Source organism: Aspergillus pseudodeflectus (assembly GCF_044049435.1).
Source record: "Aspergillus pseudodeflectus strain CBS 756.74 chromosome Unknown BJX68scaffold_106, whole genome shotgun sequence".
Taxonomy (NCBI): domain Eukaryota; kingdom Fungi; phylum Ascomycota; class Eurotiomycetes; order Eurotiales; family Aspergillaceae; genus Aspergillus; species Aspergillus pseudodeflectus.
The window spans coordinates 1-15,577 of NW_027263882.1; the positions used below are offsets into that span (position 1 = coordinate 1).

The 15,577-nt window shown below is 52.6% G+C and overlaps 5 protein-coding genes across 5 annotated transcripts; 2 read left to right on the forward strand and 3 right to left on the reverse strand.

Annotated features, from left to right (window-relative positions):
• Positions 1 to 804: 804 nt before the first annotated feature.
• Positions 805 to 2,629, reverse strand: BJX68DRAFT_273291 (putative MFS sugar transporter; the record flags this gene model as incomplete). Its single annotated transcript, XM_071047416.1, has 5 exons — positions 805 to 1,153; positions 1,222 to 1,716; positions 1,777 to 1,964; positions 2,030 to 2,406; positions 2,452 to 2,629. The coding sequence occupies 5 exons, from the start codon at positions 2,627 to 2,629 to the stop codon at positions 805 to 807; spliced, it is 1,587 nt and encodes a 528-aa protein (XP_070892288.1).
• Positions 2,630 to 3,305: 676 nt separating this feature from the next.
• Positions 3,306 to 5,108, forward strand: BJX68DRAFT_273292 (glycoside hydrolase family 2 protein; the record flags this gene model as incomplete). Its single annotated transcript, XM_071047417.1, has 1 exon — positions 3,306 to 5,108. The coding sequence occupies one exon, from the start codon at positions 3,306 to 3,308 to the stop codon at positions 5,106 to 5,108; it is 1,803 nt and encodes a 600-aa protein (XP_070892289.1).
• A 1,111-nt stretch (positions 5,109 to 6,219) lies between these two features.
• BJX68DRAFT_27370 (aflatoxin regulatory protein-domain-containing protein) lies at positions 6,220 to 7,918 on the reverse strand. Its single transcript, XM_071047526.1, has one exon. The coding sequence runs from the start codon at positions 7,802 to 7,804 to the stop codon at positions 6,449 to 6,451; it is 1,356 nt and encodes a 451-aa protein (XP_070892290.1). The 5' UTR covers positions 7,805 to 7,918; the 3' UTR covers positions 6,220 to 6,448.
• A 2,262-nt stretch (positions 7,919 to 10,180) lies between these two features.
• Positions 10,181 to 11,706, forward strand: BJX68DRAFT_27364 (uncharacterized protein). Its single transcript, XM_071047511.1, has one exon. The coding sequence runs from the start codon at positions 10,541 to 10,543 to the stop codon at positions 11,657 to 11,659; it is 1,119 nt and encodes a 372-aa protein (XP_070892291.1). The 5' UTR covers positions 10,181 to 10,540; the 3' UTR covers positions 11,660 to 11,706.
• A 316-nt stretch (positions 11,707 to 12,022) lies between these two features.
• BJX68DRAFT_250219 (isopenicillin N synthase family dioxygenase) lies at positions 12,023 to 14,066 on the reverse strand. The gene is made up of 6 exons (XM_071042220.1): positions 13,822 to 14,066; positions 13,659 to 13,766; positions 13,193 to 13,597; positions 12,981 to 13,117; positions 12,734 to 12,905; positions 12,023 to 12,652 (listed from the first exon to the last, which is right to left on the reverse strand). The coding sequence occupies exons 1-6, from the start codon at positions 14,002 to 14,004 to the stop codon at positions 12,593 to 12,595; spliced, it is 1,065 nt and encodes a 354-aa protein (XP_070892292.1). The 5' UTR covers positions 14,005 to 14,066; the 3' UTR covers positions 12,023 to 12,592.
• Positions 14,067 to 15,577: the final 1,511 nt, after the last annotated feature.

Genomic DNA, 15,577 nt, shown 5'->3' on the forward strand with positions numbered 1-15,577 from the left:
ATGCACCGAGACCGATCATAGTCGAGCTATGATGCTAGGCCGGATTAGGGTTACGATCATAGGCAGGCTATGAGGAGCATAGACTGACTACGATGGGGCATACCCAGGACATGACCGGATCATAGCCAGGCTACGAGCCGAGCATAGTCAGGATATGATGGAACTTAGTATTTAAGCACACTCGTTAACACTTGTAATTAGTTCTAGCTACTGTCTGTTACTTTCGGAATCAAAGCTACCCTACCTTTCAGAAACCCAGTTACCTTCTTAGTTCGTTAAGAAGCAGTCTTCTCTATCGATATCAGAATACCTTAAGCCCTTCCAGGCCTAAGCAGGATTGGCAGGACTTATCTGACAGCTTAGAGGGTAAATGTACTAAAGTTTTTAAGGTTATAGGGACTGAGGTATATGTATATGCTAGTATAATAGGAAATAATAGCCTAATAAAAAAAAGAAAAAAGCTATTTATATATATATCTCTATATATCGAAGAGATTAATACTAAGGCGTAAATATTTGCAGTTTACAAGGGAGATATCTTTATGGGCTTAGTAAGCCTACAGGCTCACTAAGGCCCGCGTAGACTATGTACAGATTCTGGCGCCTTACACCAGCCAGATAGCTGATAAAACCCACACTACGCCACCACGAGGCTCAAAAGTGAGGCAATACTGATAACAGGGAAGGCAGAGGTCTTATATTGACGCGAGAGTCCCGGCACTTTTTACCTACTAAGATCCTACCACCACGGGCCTATACGACGCCAGGAAGGAGAGCCCCTTCCCCGAAAAGCAAAACAAGGCCCTACACCCTCTCAGCCCAAACGCGAAACTTGCGAGGGGAAACTCGCTCTCGGTAAGCACAGTCGATCTCCTCAACTGACAGACCCGTAGTATCCGGAACCAGAAACCAAGATACGACGAAAAGACATGCGCTCAGCCCGGCAAAGACAAACCCCGTTTTGGCCCCCAGGTTGGCCGAGTCAGTATTATACAGGTAGGGCACGACCATGTGGAAGATGTAGTTCGACACAGCCTGCACAAAGTAGCTGAGTGATTGCGTGTACTGCCGGAGACGGTAGGACGAGATCTCGGGGGCAATAGTCCAGGCTGTACCAGTGCAGGTATATAGCTGCCAGGGGATGAGGAGATTCCTGTCGCAAGCGTCAGTCTCTCGGGCTTCGAACTGGAGGGTGGGGTGGTCTTTTTCTAGGTTCCCTACATGAGCACAGCAACGGACCACAGACCGGCGTTGTTGTGGACAAACCCTAGCCCTCCGACGACAGACATTCCGACGATATTGCCCATCAGACCGGTAAGCCATAGTCTCCGGCGACCGATTTGGTCGTTGAAGAACCATCCGCCGGCAATAACCAGACACGCGAGGAAAAACCCACCGATTCCGATATCGAAGGCATGCACCGCGGGAAGGCCAAGGGTGAGAAGGAAGTAAGTGTTCTGGTTGAGAAACGCAACCCCAGTCATTCCGATTCCAAAAAGCATCATGCATACCGTCATTGTGCGCCTCAGATTGTGCGCGCGGAAACACTCCAGGAACGACGCTTCGGTGTCGCCGGTCCTGCTATTATCTTCCATTTCGAGAGTTTGTCGTAGGAGCTCAAGGCGGATATCGATACTGTTGTCTTTGCCATAGAGGCGAACCAGGGATTCCCGGGCATCCCCAAGTCTACCCTTTGACAGCAGCCATACAGGCGACCTGCCGCTCATATTAGCATATAATCAGCGGGGGGATGGCTGGGTGATGAACGAAACATACTCGGGGATCAGAAGCACAAGAAGCGGAAGACCGGCGACGATCCACTGTATTGCAAACACCATCTTCCAGGCTTTCGGCGCCATATCAGGAACGAAGCCTCTGATCACCCCAAGGGCAGTACCCTGCATGAGGACGGTGAAGAACACTAGTCCCTGTAAGATTGGCCCGCGCAGCCGGATAGGAGCAATCTAGCCAAAATCAGCGCGGGAGGACAAAAGAAAAGAAGAATGGATAGAAAGGGTTGAGTGCTTACGTCGGAGGCATAGGTCGTACCCACAGCCAGTAAACCGCCGATGCTGAATCCGCCTATAATCTTGCCAACTAGGAGGGCCCATCGTGTGCTTGCAGTGTATTGTACAGCGACCCCCGCACAAGAGATGAGGCAGCAGCTCGTAATAGCATACCGCCGCCCAATGCGTTGGGCAACGAATCCCATCGCGAAGGAGCCGATTGCCTGCCCCAGATTCGTTAAAGCTGTCCACAACGCGCTCCAAAGGGAGGGTACGTAGAGCGAGTTCGTAGTGGGATTGGTTGCGCCGAATGACAGTAAGAAGGCCGGCATGGCCATCGTCGCGCTGCTCGCCACTGTATCATATCCATATGTCATGCCGCACAGGAATGGTACGAGAGCTGGTTCGGTTAGCGCCGTCGGTAGATTATAGAGGGCATTCGTACAGAAGAGGAGGACACGCCTGTATACCTTGGCCGCTTGGCGGGTAGACATTAGTTTCTCATTCTCGGTGAACCGGGCTATAGCGGACTGGGGAACTTTGTCATTGCCATGGTCGAGCTGGCTGTGCTCTAGATGTGCCACAGCAACTGGGTCTTCGCTCGATTTTGTTGGCTCGGACATTATCGCCTGGAGAAACGGGGTATTGAGGGCTAGAATGCAGTTTTCGAGGTTGCGACCTGATGGGGCAGTACATACTGAGCCATGATTCATCTTCCACCTCCATTTTATAATCGCAACTTTGCTAGGGTTACGCGTTCGAGCGGATATTCCGGGGTAATTCCCACAGACTGTGGGGATCGGCATTTGAGATCACGCAGCTTACGTTGCCGTCGGCTATCTTCCGGTGCTCTTATTGGTTGTATCAATAGCCCTACATGACCTGGAAACGCGATATCCTGCCTGGAAATACCGAGCCCATGTTTGAATCGTTTCCGGTAGATTTTTTACTTCTTTCACGGTTCCTTACGGACTCTCATGGATTGCTGACTGTATTGGAGAAGGAAATATGGGATCGTGGAACTGATAGCGAGAACCATGGGTGAAGTCTCATTCGTCGATACCACGGTTGAAGGGATTAATCACGGCAGTCTGGCGAATCTCGGCATATCCGAGCGGCCCGTAACGCTGAATAACCTGAGATGCAAGCTGTGGGAGCCCAACTTTTATCAAGAGATAAATAGGTCTATGGAACCGGGACAATCTCGCTAGTCAGAGGAAGAAGCAACTGTCCGGGGTTCAGCCACAGGGGAGCGTAGTTCCTTCCTGGATTTCCATTTCTCAGCTATCACATTACGGAATGCTCAGACCACAAGCCAACACACACCGTGACCTCCTGTCACTAGATGGGATGTGGAGCTTCGCCCTCGAACCCGGCGACATTGAGGAGCAACGAGCGTGGACGAAGCCTCTGCCACCGCAATTGCAGATTCCCGTCCCTTCTAGCTACAACGACATTTTCATTGACAGCCACGTTCACAATCATGTTGGCTGGGTCTATTATCAACGCCAGGTTGCGGTACCCCGAGGATGGAGTAGAGACAGGATCTACCTCCGTGTAGACGCCGCGACACATCGTGGCCGCATTTATGTCGATGAGCACTTTGTCACAGAGCACATTGGGGGATACACGCCGTTCCAGGCGGACATTACCCACTTGGTCAAAGCCGGAAAGGAGTTTCGACTGACTATCGCGGTTAACAACGAGCTGTCAAACGAGACAATTCCCCCAGGCCGGATTGAAACCCTGCCCAACGGCACTCGGAAACAGCACTACCAGCATGACTTTTACAACTATGCCGGTCTTGCTCGCTCAGTGTGGCTCTACTCGGTTCCCGACACATTTATACAGGACATTACCGTGAACACCGATATCAACGAGGATGCTTCGAGCGGCCTCGTCAAGTACTCAGTCGCAGCCAACCGCCCCCTCCCTCCGGCCGCAATCCATATTTCCATCATCGACGAGGAAAACAACATCGTTGTCGGAGGGCAAGGAGCGCAGGGCACCCTGTCAATCAGCTCGCCTCGGCTTTGGCAGCCTGGGTCGGCCTACCTCTACCGGATTAGGGTGGCATTGGTTGATCTTGACAAGGGTCAGACTCGAGACCTGTACATGCTGCCAGTTGGAATCCGCAAAATTGAAGTACGCGAGGCTGAATTTCTAATCAATCACAAACCATTTTACTTCAAGGGCTTTGGCAAGCACGAGGACCTCGCTATCCGCGGCAAGGGATTTGATCCCGTCTCCATGGTGCATGACTTCCAGCTTATGCACTGGATAGGGGCAAATTCCTTCCGGACAGCCCACTATCCGCATGCCGAAGAGGTCTTGGACTACGCTGATAGGCACGGGATAGTGGTGATCGACGAGACCCCTGCTGTAGGGCTAAATCTGGCCATGGTGGCTGGGCTGCATGGGACAAACGTGCCAAGTACCTTTTCCCCAGACTCTATCAATGAATCTACACGGGAGATGCATGCACATGCAATTCGTGAGCTCGTCGCACGCGATAAGAACCATCCATGCGTGGTCTTGTGGGCGATCGCCAACGAACCGGCGTCCTCGGAGCCGGGGGCCAGAGAATATTTCGACCCGCTTGTCACTCTAACCCGCCAGCTTGATCCATCTCGACCAATCTGCTACGCCAACTTCATGTTCTGTACCCATGCAACGGACAAAATCGCCGACCTCTTTGACGTTCTCTGCCTGAACCGCTACTACGGTTGGTACAAAAACACCGGCGACTTACAGGGTGCTGAGGCCGCACTTGAAAAGGACTTGCGGGCGTGGCAGGCCGCGTACAGTGACAAGCCCATTATTATATCGGAATACGGTGCTGATACCCAGGCGGGCCTTCACGCGATCCAAGACGTACCATGGAGCGAGGAGTACCAAGTCCGATTCCTGGAGATGTACCATGGCGTGTTCGACCGGCTCGATGCGGTGGTTGGTGAGCATGTTTGGAGCTTTGCGGATTTCCAAACCAGTCTTCAGGTCTTTCGGGTTGACGGGAATAAGAAAGGGGTTTTTACCCGGGACCGGAGGCCGAAAGCTGCTGCTTTTGCCTTGCGGAGGAGGTGGACTGGAATGGATATGTAATTATACAGAGAAACCGAGTCGTATTCCAAGCTCCGTGGTGCTGCGTTATGAGTAAGGGTGATTATGCCGTCTGAGAGAATGAACCAAGTGGCTTAGGTCCAGGCATTGTATAGAGAATGCAAGGTTATTATGGCATAAAGGGCTTAGAGCGGCAACATGCAAAAGACGACTAGATACAGTATCCCCGACCGTGCAGGGCTTCTCCATGATATATCATTCGTGGGCCGATCGGTCTCGCCTTGAGAAGGGATTGGAAAAAGCAAAGACCGGCATGATTGGTGCTTACTCGCGCCAGCAAAAATGCCTGTGCGACAATCTCCAACATCAGCTGGAGATGCATCCCAATGGACAAGGACCTTTTGGTATTGAATCAGACAAGGCTGTGAACGGAGTCTCCTGATGAACTGCCTGATGGACGGCACCCAAAATACGCCAGTTTAGACAACTCAAATGATGTCGAGCCGCTAGCCGGGCGAGAAAAGAGGCAGGAGCAGGCACATGTCCTAATTCGGGAAAGCGCGACTTGGCTCGTCTCTCGCCCACCGTCAGTGTCAACCTGGAGATTCCTTTGTTTTTCATCACACGGGGCTCGAATGAAGAACGTCTGACAGCCCTTTTTCTGCTCTTGGTACGCGCCAAAACCCTGATTGTTCAGCTTTGCCGGAGCTGAATGCAGATTCCACAGCGTGGCTGACGAGATCCAGGTCTTGGCAAATGCAGCTCTTGCAAGATGACGACCCAAGCATCGAGTGTCCGCTAGCTGGGGGTCGAGATCTAGATTTGGACCGAAAGAGGGGCGACCGCTGTTTTTATTCTTGCTTACTTTCTATACGCCCGTTGGAACAGGGATTGTGTCTGCGACACGCAAGCTTTGCACGATGAATCGCACCGTCGACGCTGATACGCGGGGATATGGAGGTGCTGCGCCTGACCCACCACGCTCTCACTGGGTGACGGCCAGATCAGGGTCTACAGGGTAGGCAGCAACTTCCTGCACCCAGTTCCCTATAGCGGACTCCGGTCGGCATTGTGAAGGGATATTTATCGTTGTATCATCTTCGATTAAAGCGCTGCATGGCAACGAGTACTCTGCTTGTTTCCGACATGTTCGGCGTGTGGTGGACATGGTAGCTCCTACTCCTCTACTGTTTTCCTATACTTCGAATCAATGAGCTGCGAGGTCATTATTCATTATACTAATCGATCTATAGTTCGAGTCGTCTATCTCTATGAAGGCTGCGAGGGCTAGTTTAGCAGTTCAGCCACCACCCGCGCCTCTATCCCCATTAAGCCAGTGCGCCTTGCGATCCCACCATCCCTTCCACAATGCGATACGCCCCCTAAACACGTACATGCTTACTGACGGCGAGCATGTGTATCGCCCGAGAAGACACCGCGCGCAGGCACTGGCGAATATCGTCTTCCAAGTGGAAGAGACTCGAACATGATAGAGGTGAAGTTGAAGCTTTCTGAAGCACCGCGGAGCCACTCTGGCCAACTGTGTTGAGTGCATCGGGCGGGCGATTCGACAAGTCGCATGTCCGCAGCCGACTTGATTCCAACCGCAACGAAAACAGGTTGACCATGTGTTGAAAGCGGTGCAGGTCATTGAGTACAAATCGCTCTTCCATGGAACCTTGATTGCTCCCCTCAACAATATGTCCCTGTACTGTTGGTGGGAAATGCATTATCTGATCTTTGGTCGGTTTTTCCCCTGGTTGGTCGCTTGGGGTTCTCAACCCGCCCGCCATTCCGTCTCCGGCGTTGAGAGCTTCCACGGCGGTAACATAACAGCTCATCGTCTTCAAGACGGCGAGTGACGCGATTGATAGGACGTACCCATTCTCCGAGCACGGGCAATGCAGCACATTGCTAATTAACTCCATCGCGTTTCTGATTTCGGAGACGTTGGAGCTGCTTGGAGGTCGCTGGCTGTAGACAGATCCAGCATCTAGTTGGTGGCACCCTGTGGGCTCATCCGCAGACAGGTGGGATAAAACCCCTATAATCATTGCTGTACAAGACGTTGAATGTTGCAGAGGGGCGCTGGGGATGATAACCGAACTTCCAGCCGATGATGCCGGTGTTGGTAATGTCGGCGGCTCGTTGACTGAAGCTAGATCGCTCATACCTTGTGAGTCTAGGAAATTGATCTGGTCCTCGTTCAATCCTGGTGTCGACATGCCAGATGCCAAGGGATCTCCAAAATCTGACCGCATTGGTATCAACGACGAGAAATCTGCAACATCGCCCCCCAATATGTCCGTTGCCAAAAATGACCTCCAGAAATCAGCATTTTCGGGAACGCCCTGTGCCAACGCTGATTCCGAGCCCGAAAGTACCTGGCTCTGACTCGATACTGCAGGGGGAGATGATGTGGGTATTGTTGAGCCAAAGTTGGAGCAGCTGCATGCTGAATCAACGGGCGGCGAGGTGCCTGGTTTGTCTTCAGAATTTCCGCACACTTCGCCCCCCGCGCGAGAGGTACGGCCAGTGCGACGAGACACCTTGTATTCGCAAACCAAGTGCCGGTTCGTACAGCGAGCACAACTTGGCTTCTCCTTAGTACACCTAACCTTTGAATGGGCGCAATGAGAACAGCTTTCTCGCAGCTTTCGTGGTTGCTGCACATTCGATGAGCGAGCTGCTGTCAGCCCCCTCGTACCGGCCGGCGCAATCCCGGAGCCCATCATCATCAATCGGTATATTGGAGAGAAGACCGCTTGAAGATGCTAGGTAATCAACTGTGTATGCTGTTGTGCCCCGATTGACAGACAGGATTCGCTGCACTTGATGTCGCTTTCCGTGCTGGATTGTGTTTGGCTTGGTGACGGTGACCGATATCTGTCCAACAAGGGTGTCTTGCGTCTTATTTCAATGGCGGCGCCCTAGGTACTTTTGCTTTTGTTCCAGAAAGAGGGGCTTACCCAGCCCTATCTCTAATCATCGCCAACTCTCGGTCAAACAACCGCGTGCTATCATTGGCCTTTGGCCTGTCAATCAAAAGACACACATTCACGGCGTGCATCAACCTGTCTTTTCTTGGACATGCCGGCCTCAGCGCGATTAGCACACATACAACGTGGTTGGCGTCAGCCATCACTGATTAACCCGAACAGCCCCAACCGACGATCTGGCATCATGATCCTTTGATACGACCTCTGCTTGTCAGCTTAGTCCAACGCAGGGCGGAGCTCTAGACCGGTCGTCAAACTACTGAAGCCGCTTCTCGAGTCCATTTCCGCCACGGGTTTGGCCGCACTGTTGCACATTCAGCCTGTCCTCAGTGCTATGCGCCTCGTACTGGAGCTGGAGCCGCAAGCTGCATGGTCTGCAGGGCCCTTCACCTCCCAGGGAGCCTTTTGCCAATGCGATGATCACTGGAGACCCTATTCCGCGGCGCGAACGGCACGTCTCTTGTCACCGCCGACCGTCCATCGAACTGTCTAGCACGAGATCCATCGGCCAGGTCCTAAAGCCAATAAAAGCTCAAGCTGCCTGACCACGTCATATTTGCTATTATCCAATCCTTGGTATATCATGTGGTGGGGTCAAAATCTGACAATCGCTAGGCTCTAGCAAAGATGGACAGCAGGGATTGTATGGCTCGTCACACTCATTGCCACAATACGCTTGACTAACAACAGTAAGCCACCAGCAGCTGGCTGAGAGGGGATTGTACGCAGCGCGCCGTATTGGGGAAATGATCTGAGAACAATGACCTTGCGAGAGCTTTGTTGTGCATCCATCTCGGCGCCCGCCTAATCAGGTAGCGCCGGGACGCCGCCACACTCGGCCACGATTGGCTGGCAACCCTCGAACCCCCTGCAGTCGACTTCAAAATCGCCCCTCTCTGCGAAACAGACTTCGCCTTGCAGCACTCTCCGTAAAAGGCCTGCCCGGTACCGCATTGTTAATCATCTGTTCCTTGAATCGAAGTGATACCGCCCTAATGCTGAATAGTGGAGTGTAGAGACTATACGTTTACGGCGTACACCTGGGGGCTGCATGCCGACTATCATCTACTGGGCTCGCTCCGTCATTCCGTCCCCGTCTGACATGCATTCTTCACGACCTCGCGCGAATCCTCTTGCAGGTGCGGCTGCAGTGCAGATGCCGGCGATCTGGATTGGCGCCAAGTGAAGCAAACGTTACCCACTATCCGGAGTTCGGGATTGTCCAAGAGAGTCAAGCTTGAATCCACCACTTCTAGATCAACTCTGCGCTCATGCGCGAAATATAGATGATTGTCCGTACTATCCACTCACTTCTAGATTACTCCGGATGCTTCTTCGGCCCATCTAGATACGATATGGCGTTCGATAAGGGCCATTCAATTTCCCCCCGATTGCCCAAGCGTGAGGTTGTCATCGCTAAAAAAAGCAAACAGTCTTTCAGCTCCTGCAAAAGGAAATAACCACTTGCTCAGGCTTTTCCAACGTGCAGATTACGCTCCCTGGGGCCCCACCTCCATGTCGCCCTTCCTCCTTTTCGATATATACAGCTGGGGCCGGCAAGGCCGACCTTGTTGGCTTCGCTGTTTCATGCTCTGGGCGAGCGGAGGGAAAGCGACACTTATCAGTTCTATTGGCTCAATCAGGAACATGGCGTTTGGAGGAAGGACCAAGGGCCAATTGAACTTTCCCATGATCCAAACGCCCAACCTCACGCAAGATGTCCTCTCGCAATCTCGCAATATCGCAATCTATTAGCCTAATCAATCGCCAATCGATGCTCTGTTCCGTATCGACCCGGGGAATCAACCACAGTAGACATGTCGATCCGCGCCAGTCCCCCGTGTTGCACCCACAAATTCCAATGAGACACCACGATCCCGACTTGAAACTTTCGAAGAGCCTCAGTTGTTTAAAGAGGTGATCGACCGCTGGATCATTTCTCGAAGAGCCACTTCGCACCGCCCCAACAATGCCAATCTCGCTAAATGAGTACCTGCACTAGGTCCACCATATCTCGTATTCCACGAGATATGCGCCAATCAGATGGCGCGGATCCTCATCTCGCGAGATGCACCCCTTCTTGAATCCGCTTCTTCGAGGAGACTGAAGTGTCGATGCGAGAGGAATTGCTTGGGTTTGAATTGAATTCAACAGTCAAGGCGGCGCAGAGTGTCCTCACGGCCCTGGTCAAGGCAATTCACAAGGAATCCGACAAGCCGCGAACAATGAGACAGCCAAGTCTCTTAGGGCTCGTATCCTTCTCGTCGATAGTGGAACGAAGACGGATCGCGTCCAGTCACACGATGAGACCAAGGCGATCAGAGCGTTGGCTGGAAAGATGGGTGGGCGGATCCGCTGGTGAAATGTGACTGACCCTGAATACGAGGTTCATAAGAGGCGAGGCGCCGCCCAACCCGGTTGTCTGTTCCCTCTATTTCGCTCCTTTTCGTGTCCGTCATCGCCCAAAGCTGCGCCATGCGAGTCGTCTTGATCCTATCGGTCGCCTCCTCGGTCTCTGCGTGGAGCTTTACATGGACAAACTCAGATGGAAAGTCTTACGTCGAAAACGATAACAGCCCAGTGAGTTGTCAGACGATAAATCACGCCGAAGGGGAGACCTTTCGATGGGCGCCTGGAAACGACGGGTACTCCCTTTGGCTATGGGAAAACGATAACTGTTCTGGATCCAAGGCAGGATACTCGCCACCCTCGCCATGGACGAAGGCTGCCAGTAGGGACCTGCGCTCCTTTCGTGTTGCCGATGAGGATGCGGAGGATGAGCATGAGACTACGACGACCACTGCGACTACAACCACGACGACGAGTAGACCTAGTACTACAACTTCAAAACCATCTACCGTCACGGTAACACAGTCAACGGAGACTACCGAATCAACGGAAGAGGCAGAGCCAACAACAACAGAGTCAACCAGATCTTCAGAGTCCTCGGACTCGAGTACGGAGTCAACCCAGTCAATGGAGCCAGCGACGTCGGACGAGGCAACAGAGACCTCGACTGCGTCAGCAGCAACATCAACATCAAATACAAACTCAACGCCTGCACCCGCCTCCTCCAACGACGAACCTCCAAGTAGCGAAGCATCCGATTCAGATACATCCTCAACCCCCGTCGCCGCAATTGCAGGCGGAGTCGTCGGCGGTGCCGCCGCAATCGCCGCTATAGGCGCCCTCTTCTTTTTCCTAGGCCGTCGGCGCCGCGTTGCCCGCGACGACCACCAACCTCCAGGCTACGGAGGCGCATTCGGACCCGGCGATAAATCCGACACTACAACCACAAAAGCTCCATTATCCGTGCCGCCAACGCCGATGTATGGCGCTGCAGCCTACAACCCTGCGTGGACTGAGGGCAAGACCGAACTTGACTCTGCGCCCGTGTACCAGGTCATGGAGCCTGAGCCGCCGCGGACGCCGGTTAAGCAGGCGTATTCGCCGCTTGATGGCGCTGCCACGGTACCTCATCACCCGCCTGCGACGGTGGTCGCGGAACTTCCTGGGGATATGGTGATGGTTGAGATGAGTGATGCGCATCGGTTGAATGAGTTGGATGGGAGTGGGAAGTTGGGGAAGTGGTAATGGTGGTTTATTTTTGTGCATTTCATGATGTCTTCTCGTTTTGCTTCTTGCATATAATTTCGTGCGAGACCGGCTAGTACGTCCCGTTTGAACATTAGCTACACATACTGTACCTATACCCCAGAATTTTCATTTTTCTGTCGCTGACCACCGTAAAAAGGTCCTTCATACGTTCTTGGTATGTCTCATTTTGGGCAGGCATTGCACATTGTCTATTCTCCGAGGAGTTACCTAATCTTCCAGCTTGATCTCAGGAGGACAACCGTCGTTGCTAAGGACGTTAAATACGTGGCTACGGAACTGAAAACCAACCGCTCAAGTCACAACCACAGCCAACGATAAGAGAAGAGATTCCCACGCCTGAGGGAGGACCGGGCCCCGTTAGTCCAGGCCTTCCAGGCCTCTAGGCCTCCCGAGGTCGAATAATCGCCTTACCGTAAAGGGAAGGGCCCGGTCTCGCCGCGTCTCGGAGTGGCTTATCGCTCAGCCCGTCTGAAGTACCTTGTATCGACCAGGCCCAAAAGGCGTCCAACATTGTACTCGTAATCAACTCGGCCCGCTGGGGCTGACGACCTCCGGGCCGGGCTCCAGTTGGGCTGAGCTAGCGGGCTGGGTTACTCGATCAGGGTTAGATTCCACATGTTCAGTTGTCAGAAGAATGCAGGCTGGGTGGGGTGGGCCTGGTGTAGGCCTTGCGTGAGATGGCTTTGGATGGCAGGCGATAGGTAAGAATCAGACTAGACTGATAATGATATCGAGTGTGAGGGAAAATGGATAGTTGAAGATAACTCTGCCACGGTTCTTTCGCCTAGATAAGAGTATGCTTCCTGGCGGGCTGGCTATCTGTCTTTACTTGCTTGTTCGACTTGCGCTTGTGATATTGTGTCATTGCACCTTATCCTCCCTCGTATGAACCAGGGGCCATCCGCAATCTTACTCTGTACCCCCCTCCCCGAATCCAATGTACGATTTCGATAATCTGTCGCGCACATACTATGCACATACCCACCTCATTAGCTCCCATCGTTATCTGACAATGTTGCCATCTTCTAATCTCTAGAGAAGAGCACTTACCTGACCAGCCTTAACAGCTTCCCTCGCACCCCTCCCACTCTCAGGGACACACGTAGGCAGAACCTCAACAGTAGCATCATAATTCACACCGAAGAAAAAGGGCACCGAGTACCGATTATCGCCTGTCAGGTTCGTGACGCGGTGGACGGTGGAGCGGAATTTCCCACCCGTCCTGTTGTTGGTTAGTTTCGCTTTTCCTTTTATAAGACTGACGAGGGGTAGCGCATGCGAGGTTGGAAAAGCAGACCAGAATGACATGAAATCCCCGACATTCACGACCAGTGTATCCGGTATCGGCGTTGCAGTGACCCACTGGTTACTCGAGTTGAGGACCTGGAGCGCGGGCACGGAGTCTTGGGAAAGGATTGTGAAGCATTCGAAGTCCTACAAAGTCAGCAAGCATCTTCTTGGTCACCATGTATCTCACATTATCAAAGCAATGGAGAGAGAGAGACGCACAGTATGAGCCTCAATACCCACCCTTTCCTCCCCCTGCAAGGCCTGCGGCGGATAATGCAGAAGTCTCGACATAGATCCCGGAAACGTAACAAACCCATCGAAATACCCCTCTTCCAAATCCAGCGCGAGCGCAAAGATCCTCAGTAATTTCCTACTCAGCGCGATGCAGGCGCGGAAATAGGCCAGATACGTCGTGCGGAACCCAGGGAGAACGCTGTCGTAGGGCCACTGGTTTCCGCCATACAGCTCGAAGGGGTCAGGTGGGAGGATATCGGTGGATGTGGATTTCGACGGGTCGCCTGCAATCTCGTAGCCAATGTCGAAGGACTCGGAGAGGTTCGTTTGCGAGCCGAAGAGGTCTTTGTCGCTGTGTTCGCCGGAGAGCGGGCTGTAGCCGTGGTAGCGCTGCCATTTCCATCAGTTTATACGGCTGGAGTAGTGTGGATGGACGTGTGGGGGAATGGACGTTTGATTTCCCAAGATAATACTCCATCTTCTGCTCGTGCGAGAGCGCGAAGAACGCCTGGGCTGCCTCGTGCATCGCCTTTACGTTCTCGGGTGGGATGCCGTGGTTCTATCACTTATAAGTCTCTTACTCACACTTATAGTATATAGACAAAGAAGTATACCTTGATATAGAAAAACCCCACCCTCGTACACGCGTCATAAATCTCATCCGCGAGTGCGCGCCTACTCGCCAAGTCCGGGCTATCGAGGTTTGACAGGTCGATGATGGGGATGTTGGTGAAGTCGCCCGGGACAATCCCTTCTTTAACGGTGAGTTCACCGAAGTGTGTTTTAATTGTTGTCATTGTTCCTGTTTTACAGTTGACTGAATTGTGTAATGGCAGAAGTGATGAAGGGTCGTGGTGCAAGTTAAAGTTAAGGTTGGAGGTGTTTTAGATATCTTGTGACACCAAAAACCCCGCATCTTATCAGCGACGAAGGGGTTATCTTATCTCGAATATGGTCCGAGATCCAACGGCCGATCAGATACGTGGGTTAGTGTACTATTTCGTCGATTTCGAAATCTCACCCTATTTGGAGGAATGGCTTTCTCTCCACGTGGTTGAGCCGCTCCCTACCCCGATGTGTCCGAGTCACATTGTGCCAATTAGCTTAGGAACGTGGAGGCGTAGGTTTGATGCTGCTGTTTGAATCTACGATGATGTATAAATGCTTCGGTAGACGACTGCTCTAGGTAGCTAATACAGCTTGTCTAGGTCAACGAGCTAAACCAACGCTTGTCAACTGAAATCGCATGGCTACAGCGAATCTCCTCCACCGTCCACTCCATCCCGATCGTAAACAACCTCTTGTAGGCGAATCATAGTCTTAGAGGGCCCGGACATCATAGTCCCCAGATGAGCTCCCGCGTGCTGTCGCGGTCGTAGAGATAGAACCGAATCCATTGAACCCTGACGGCCCGGCGGCCTCGAATGCAAACGTCCAAGAAGAGCCCGACTAACTCTGTCGGCAAAAGGGGTTGAACAAACTTATGGCTGCAGCTCTCAACCACGTCAGAATTCTTGAACGCTCAGAGGGAATCCTGTTTGAGTCGCAAGGTTAGAGCATACTTATTCCGTGACCGGCTCTACCCGAGACCTTCCATTATATCTATTACTTTACGACGGTGAAGGCGGGCGGGATATCGCTCCTACTGAGTTTGGTTTATTAACATATCAACACTTGATTTGAGAGGCGTAAACACTCCCCAGGAAACTCGGGCTGTCTGCAGTGTTTGTTCCAATCCATCATGTTCCCTCCATCCCCGCCGTCCTATCACAATCCGCGGGTGGATCGCCCAGCCTGCTAGAAAAAGGGGCGCAACACGAGGCTCAACTGTCCCATACTTGCCCAGCCACTTTCACCGAATCCCACCATGAAGCGACCCAAGGAGCTGACCGTCACGAAAATAGGCTGGAACAACCTACCCTGGGACATCCAACTTTTGATATTCGGGGAGCTCACCGAACTCCCACCAGTACCTGAGTACTGGACGACATGTGACTGGTATTATGCGTGGAGACGGAGAGTCCGGCGGAAGCTGGACTGTTGGCCTCTACTACTTGTGTCGCGTGGGTAATTGTCTGTTGCCTGTGTGGCTCCTAAGCTAACATATCTAGGGTCGTGGAACCAGGGTCTCCGACAGGCCATACTGCAGAAGAATCCGGCGGAGCGGATCGTCTACTGGATGGGTGAATCCCTCGCCTTGGAAGCGGTTCAACGCGTGATCAAGAAGGGCGGAATAGCCCGACAGGAGTGCCAACAGACGAAGTCGCGACAGAATGTTCCCTTCAATCAAGACGTTCAACCGATCGCCAGCACCTGCATCGTCGACACCTTATTGCTGGTAGCAACGATGCGAGCTCACGTCGTATGCAT